The sequence below is a fragment of the Passer montanus genome, unplaced genomic scaffold (assembly GCF_014805655.1).
Source record: "Passer montanus isolate IOZ18808 unplaced genomic scaffold, ASM1480565v1 scaffold3, whole genome shotgun sequence".
NCBI classification, from domain to species: Eukaryota; Metazoa; Chordata; class Aves; order Passeriformes; family Passeridae; genus Passer; species Passer montanus.
Window position 1 is genome coordinate 4,005,663 of NW_024367707.1, and position 7,520 is coordinate 4,013,182.

The 7,520-nt window shown below is 44.8% G+C and overlaps 1 protein-coding gene across 2 annotated transcripts; it reads right to left on the reverse strand.

Moving 5' to 3' along the window:
* Nucleotides 1–448: 448 nt before the first annotated feature.
* Nucleotides 449–3,161, reverse strand: SAT1 (spermidine/spermine N1-acetyltransferase 1). Of its 2 annotated transcripts, XM_039714314.1 has the most exons (6): nucleotides 2,890–3,160; nucleotides 2,731–2,782; nucleotides 2,563–2,646; nucleotides 1,294–1,395; nucleotides 1,165–1,205; nucleotides 449–960 (listed from the first exon to the last, which is right to left on the reverse strand). In XM_039714314.1, exons 1-6 carry the CDS (start codon nucleotides 2,953–2,955, stop codon nucleotides 790–792), a joined length of 516 nt encoding a protein of 171 aa, XP_039570248.1. In that variant the 5' UTR covers nucleotides 2,956–3,160; the 3' UTR covers nucleotides 449–789. The 2 variants fall into 2 exon arrangements, with proteins under 2 accessions (XP_039570248.1, XP_039570247.1); XM_039714313.1 differs by having other exon boundaries at nucleotides 2,563–2,782; nucleotides 2,890–3,161.
* Nucleotides 3,162–7,520: the final 4,359 nt, after the last annotated feature.

Consider the following 7,520-nt stretch of genomic DNA (forward strand, 5'->3'; position numbering starts at 1 on the left):
TTGAGCTTTTTGTGTGGTTTGTAAATATACTTTCATGTGACCAGTCAGTTTTTTGTTACTCAGGCCTTGAAACCACACCAGGATCTTTCCCTTCAAGACTATGCCCTTCCAGCTGAGGTGCTCTGCAAGTGGAAGTTCCAAGCTCTGGACTTTCTGGATCAGCTGTCCAGAGAGCAGCAACCTAATTTAGGGACTCCAACTGCACCTAAAAAGATGGGTCACAAGGCAGGATGCCCTGCACCACCACAGGCTGATCTCAAACCCTTTGAATCAGGTGCTCAGAACCTTGCCACCAGATCCCATAGGCACACAAGTGCCCTTTTATCCCACTGGGACCCTGGTAAATAATTTAATTTGTGAGAAGGCTGACGTCAATCCGGTGTTTTATTAACCTGCATGTTATTTGATGGAAAACTTTATGTGAGAATTGAAGTCAAAACTACTGCCATGAAGTGAAAACACTATTTTATTTTTATAAAAGGCAAGAATTAAAACAAACCCTACCAGTGTGTACATTGTACACATTTGAATGACACTTACAAGAATGAAGTCTCCATATACAGGGATTACAAGCCCACACTGGTAAAGGATGCACACAAGCACATACTGAACTTCACAGCTGCCTCAGCTCCAGATCACAGTACCAATACTCTATAACCACACCTGCACTGCCATTATTAGCATCCACACTACTTTATTCCACTACAAACTGTACATACATAGAAAGCAAGAAGTTTATTCAGAGAGCACATATATTCGCAGAAAACATTTATTTGCTGGAATAATCTCTCACTCTTCTGCTGCCATCTTCAAGAGATACTTCTTGTCAATCTTGAAGAGCCTCCAGCCCTCCTCAGTGGACAGATCCGAGGCGCCCCTTCTCTTGTAGAACCTGATGGAGGGCTCGTTCCACTCGGCGACGAGGAAGTGCATGCTGCTGCAGCGGCACTTCACAGCCACCTGCAAAGCCAATGCCACACGGTCACAGCCCCAGTGACATCCAGCCACATTACTCAGCAAATGCACGCCACCACAAGTCGCTGAGTTCATTCCAGCAGCCACTGCAGCATCTCTCATGTTACCAGACTCTAGGCAATGTTTTAAGCTGTCTAGAGTCCTGCCACCTCCTTTAATGCTTGTTTAGGCTTAAGCACTTAGACATACCTGACTCAAGTTCTTCAGAATTTCTGATCCAATACCAAGTCCTGAAAAACCAAAAAAACCAGAAGCTTAAGTTTTTTAAATCTACAGGAGCCCTAGGGGTAGTAACTCATCTAATTCTGCAATAAGTACCTCTGTACTCAGCCATCACATAAAAATCTTCAAGGTACAGCAGTTTCCCAATCCACGGATCGTAAGTGAAGTAATACATGGCAAAGCCCACAATGCATGTTTCTGAAACAAAGGGCGTAACTTCAGCTAGTCAGAATTTACAAGGTAGAAATACTAAGTTTTACATACATGTTTAAACATACAGATCTTGTGACACATGCAGATATTTAATATTAGGTTACAATTAAAAATGAAGTTTGCAAATAGGCACACAATTGAAAACACGTGTTCTGACAAATTTGTATCAGCCTAATAAAAAAAGATTGCTCTGTTCATACCCTGAAATCCTCAAAAGTACTGTCATTGTAAGGGCAAACATGGTCTTTTTCTACAAAATAATGCACACCCTGCTGATTCATTTTCAGTCTGGAAGACAAGTAAGTACTTTACACAGCAGCTCACAATCTAGATGATTGCCCCAGCTCTGCTTCCTTAGGAATAATCTGTCAAACCCTGATCTTTCCATGTATATTCCTCAGTAAGTACTGTGCCAGAAGGCCTATTTACAGGCCACCTTCACAACAGCATTTCAGGCTCAGGCACCTACACTTCTACTGAGCATCATGCTGTTTTCTTTACCTTCAGCACCAGGAAGTCAAGATAAGTAAAGGTGCAGCTTCAATCGTTAACTCTGTGGCTCACAAGATAAACCAACTCTTCCAACAACAGCCCACTTGAACATAAACCCTGAGTATTTTAACCACATCTGCCATAACACTCTGCACATACTGCAAGAGAAGCGTGCAAAAGAGGTTTCTGCCATCTACTGTGTCTTTGGTAAAGGTTTGGGAATAGCACTTGTCCCTGTAGGCCTTACCTCATATTATGATCATCTACTTTATTGTGTAACGGATCTTTTAGTTACCTCCCCGCCCATCCATGTACACAGAAGGGCCATGTACATGGCGAAGCTAGAGACTGTAACCTGAAGATTGGGGACAAATTAAAGAAAAAAATGTGATTCAACAGAATTATATAAAGGTAAGTCAGGGTCAAACAAGAAAAGCCATTTAATAATTGGAGTCAAGCACATTATGTTACACCTGATCTCCCATGCTTCCAGGATTAGCAACCACTTCAGCAGAGTATCACTACACATTATTGAATTTCACCAGTTAACCTAGTCCTCCTACCCCAGTCCACAGGTGGAACCTCATCTACAATCATTAACATTAAGCAAAGATGCTTCTGTGTATTTAGCGTCCAAAAAGAAGTATCAGGAAGCCTCACCTTCAGACGACCACTGGTCTTTCGGCACTTCTGCAACCAGACAGTGGTAGAAAGGGTGCTCGCCAAAACCATCCTCAAGCAGCTCTAGAAAAGCGGAATACACAGGCAGCTGAGCCACAGGCGCTGTCACTCGGCCACCAACCGAGTGAGCTCTTGCATTCTCCGTACCTTTCTCAGTTAGCACCACCTGGTCCTCCATGTCCTCGTATTTCGCCAGTTCCTGGAAGAGAAGGAGGATGTGAGCGGCCTCTCCCCGCCCCCCCGCCTTGCGCAACAGCTTGTTTTGGTGCGGCACCGGGCAGCGCTGCCCCCCCGCCCCGCCCGCACCTTGATCAGTCGCAGCAGGTCGGGACAGTCCTCGGGACGCGCGGCGCGGATGCTGAACGAGGCCATTTTCGGCGACGCTTCCCCCTGCGGCCCCCTCGGCTGACGAGTCCCCGGTGTGTGAACAGGAGGAGCAGCTGTTTCTTCATTCGTGTCCCGGGCGCGGCGGCCACCTGCGGTCAGTCAGGCTGCGAGCATGTCCCGGCGGCGTTCGGCTGCTGGCGGTCCCGGTCCTCTACCGCTGCTTCCACGGCTCGGAGAGTGCCGACCGTGCGCTCGGCCGCCACATTTAAAGACGTGCTCGCCCCGCCTTCCCCGCCCAACAGCCAATAGAAGCGCCCGCCGTGCTCGCCCTCAGCCAATGGCCGCGCCCCTCCCCGGAATGCTGCCCGGGCCTGCCGGCAACAGCTGCGGCCGTCTCGTGACTCGCCCTTCCTCCCCACCCCATCCGCGCGCGGCGCCCCCTGGCGGGGCTGGGCGGCGCTGCAGGGCGAGACCCCCGGCGGCTCTGCCCGGGCGGCGGGAGCGGCCCTCAGGGACCGACCCCCGGCACCGCCGGCCCTGCCTCTCCCGGCACCGGCTGCCGCGGGACCCCGAGAACCGAGCCCGACGTTGCGCTCAGCTCGGGGCTGTCCCTGCGCGGGCGCCGTGCTGGGGCCGTGCCCTGGCCGCAGGGTGCGGGGCGGTGTTGGGCAGATCGTGCAGCGCTGTGGGCACAGAGGGAAAGGAGCCTCGGTGTTTGCGGGAGACGCGGAGCAGTGATCCCTATGCACCCGGGGCGCGGGGAGCGTGTCCAGCACCCAGGTACGCCCCGGAAGGAGCGTCCTTACCGAGAAAGGCTCAAACCACTGAAGTTTAACCTCGGGAATGGGACGTTTCCCAGGCTGGCACACGCAACGTAACCCGCCCGACTGGAGGGGAAGGGGTTGTGCTGGGAGAAGCACGAAGGAGTGGGTTTAAAGCAGGGGGATCTGCCGGTATTCTGCCGTAAGGGAGGCTCCGCCGCCATCCCGATGGAGCTATGGATGTCACTGAGGAGAGAGGTGGGCGTGATGAGGAAAATTCCATCTCAGGAGACTCAACAACAGGACTTTGGAGGATGAAAGGATGAAGGAATTATCCTCAGCACCTAGAGATACTGCTGGATGCTGAGGAATGAGCTGGATCATGATCTCAGTGGCTGTGTGGTCCACGGACCTACAGCTGGACCACCAGAGAAGTGCAACTCTTTGCCATATATGTGGTTTTCTTTTCACCCTCTTCTTCTGTGGCACTGTCATGTACATTCTTAGATATTGTAAAGCAGCTCTTTATCTTCCATTTAGCTGAATTTGGGATATGGGAAGACACTAAGTCTTGCTGCTGACTCTCACAACACACCCCCATTTTTTCATGTGTCCAACAAGCTACAAGGTTGGCCTTCACTCAGACAGAGGGACCAGCGCAGAACAAGAGGATTGTATAAAGAAGAGTGTATAAAGTGTGTGTTTGGGTGGCTGGGGTTAGCACACAGTGGAAAGTGCCTGAAGGCCTGGGAGAGTAATTTAGGATTTATGCAAACACCCTAACTGGCTCACTTTACCCTCTACTGGAGCAAGAACAGAGATGCCCAAAGAACAGAAGCATTTCCATATCACTAAGCAACCACCAGTGGCTAGTAGTAGAAAAGTTAAAAAATTATTTCATGGGTTGTGAGTCTGGAAATCCCTCAGGACAGGGTGTTTAGTAGAGAGACTGAATCTGAATAATCTACCAAAGACAGACTCAGCTTAACAAAATAGCTTTAATGAATACAGATATCTTAATTCCCTAGAAATGATTAGACTGGGATCAGAAATGGGAAATACTGTCTCTGTGAGAGACAACAGCCTTTGTGTTGTCTGAACTCTCTTTGTTTTGCATTTCACAATGAGGAAGTCACACTGTCAGGAAACCTACTGCTGTGTAAGATCACAAAGCGCCTGGTTTCTTTCTTCTCAAGTCAGAAAAGTCACATGATTTACAAGTTGAAGTCTCAGCAAAAAAAGACCTAAACATTTTCTCCCTTGACTGTTTTTGAAAGTCCTGCTTTAGTTTGCTAATATGCTGATATTTTGTTGCTCAAGATTATACTTTTAATTTGATTTAGCTTTCAAATTCACAAGGCAGAAGAAAAAAATATTTTAAAATTTTCATGATGTGTCAAAAAGTTTAATGAAACAATAGGAAATGCATAGAATTTAGTGAAAAAAAGGAAAATTAAAAATAGCTAATTAAGATATCTAGATCTCAGAGACTATAGTACAATTACTTAGTTATGCATTATTAGGGGAATTTTCCCAGAATAAGTAAAGTTAATAAGAATGGTAAGAATATTTTACAAAAAGGTTCCAAACAAACTCAGTTTGTGAATTAACCAGACTGATTTGGCATGTGTTTTACAACTTCTTCCTTTTCTCCCTGGTCTGTTTGTCTTTGAGCAGGTTTCATGTCATCTTGACATAGCTGAGGCCAATGATGAAATCTTTAATGACCTGCAGAGGGCTTGGATTTTATCCTTCAGTGATCACAGCCTGTTGATCTGCCCTTCTCTCCAAGCAATGAGTAGTGGCAAGTCTCCTGAAAAGGATCAACATTTTTTTTTAAATTGTGCAAATATGTGTGCTGTTGGGTGGCTAGCAAACGTGTTTAAGGTAAACCAGTGTTGAAATAATCTGCTATAATGAAATATGCACTGAAGTCTGGATTAGCTCTTCTGTACCAGCCCGCAGCTTCTTCCATGCAGAACCTGCTGACTGTGAATCCATCTGCATTTCCAAGAGGGTTGGACTTTGGTGTTTGAGAAGGTAAAATGGTTAGAACTATCTATAATGTGCATAACTCCTATTATTTTTACTGTATCTTTTCACTAAATATTACTCATAAGAGAAACAGAAACATTGGTGCAAAATAGCAAGTGGCACTTTCTTTTTTAGCATGCAACAGGAACTTTTATGAACAGCTGTTAATAAAAGCACATGGAGCATTATGTAGTGACTGAGGCAAGTTTTCCCCACATCCTGCCCAGAGATGGAGGGCTTTTCTGCTCTGAAGATACAGGAAACAGCCAAGCCAGTTCCCCCAGATCCTTTCATGGCAGTGAAACTGAACAATTTATTCAGAGAGTTATGGGACCCCATCTGTGCTTGTATCAAAAGCATGTTTTTATTTGCATCTAAATTTTTTTAATGTTCTCTTTCCTTGGAGGATGGACAGAAAGGCTGAAAGTGGGCACCAACTTTCTTTCTTTACTGTTCAACTAATCAAAGTCTCTTCTCCTGTTTTGATTTTTGATTTCCTCCTTTGCTAGGAAGATTCCTTGCATTCCTATATGAATGCCTCTCTCGTGCCTCAGAGGTTCTCTGTTTGTAATTAATAAGAGAAGGAGAAAACTCCTTATCCCACATTAAAATGTAGTGAGTTAATGATTTTTGATTGTGCTAATAAATTTTTCCAAGTATTTGAATCCAAGTTGTATGTCCTGTCAAATCTCTGGAGCAAAATATGGAAAATGCAATTAATATTCAGTATTGACCTGTAATTTTTCATGATTTTGGACATTTGGGATTTTCTTATAGTTTTCAACTGTTTTCTTCTAGTCCTTAGACCTTGTGTTGATATTTATGAGTTCACAGTTGCTTCTGATGTTTTATTTAAGTCACTTAAAATTGCAGTTTATCAGCACTAGGCTGTACATAGAAAAAAATATTAATCTCTGTCAGAATAGTACAAATACTAATAAATACTGCATGAGCAATGCTCAGAATTCAGGGCAAATGCAAAATGAACAGTTTCATGTGATAAAACTACATGAATTGCCATATGCTGGCAACAAAAGTACCATAATTTTCCTGTATTGTCTTTGAAAACATATTTTAGATCATTAGAACCCTATTCCTGTAGGCTAATACATCTTATCTGCAGTTTGTAATGAGGCAGTTTCATGAATTTGGGATTTAGACATAACTAATTATCTGCCTGAATCCAAAACTCATCTATATCATGTGTGCAAATGATTTGGGGTATAAAAGTTATAAAAATAAATGTTGGGAAAGAATCCAGCCAGGCCTCAGTTTTGGATAGAGTGGAAGTATTGGATCTGGTTACAATAGAAGTCCCTGTGGCTCTGATGCTGCAGTGTACTTAAATCAGGGGGAAATATCTCAGGCCTTAAAAAGAAACCTATGAAATTGAAATTTTTCCTTATAACTAAGGGGGGTTTGCACAATGAGTAGGTGTTTTTATTATGTATCACAGTCACAGTTTTGTCTTTTGCACAGTCTTCTGCTCGGCCTAGAGGTGATTCTTTTCATGGCCCCTTGATTTTTGAACTTTCAGCAGGCATGCATACCAGGCTTCCACATTTTTTTCCCCACAACCAGATGAGCGAGAAGCTTTGCAACAGCGCCCTCAGCTTTTTCACGGAATCACAGAATGGTTTCAGTTGGAAGGGACTTTAAGGACCATCTAGTTTTCAGGTGTTACCCTTACATGTAATGAATACTCTGTACTTTGTGTTTGCCAGAACATGTTTTCTCATATCCTCATCCAATCTCACTGGTCACTTGCTCAGACTTCATCAAGGCGTGGTTAGCATCTTCCTTGCTAACTTGTAC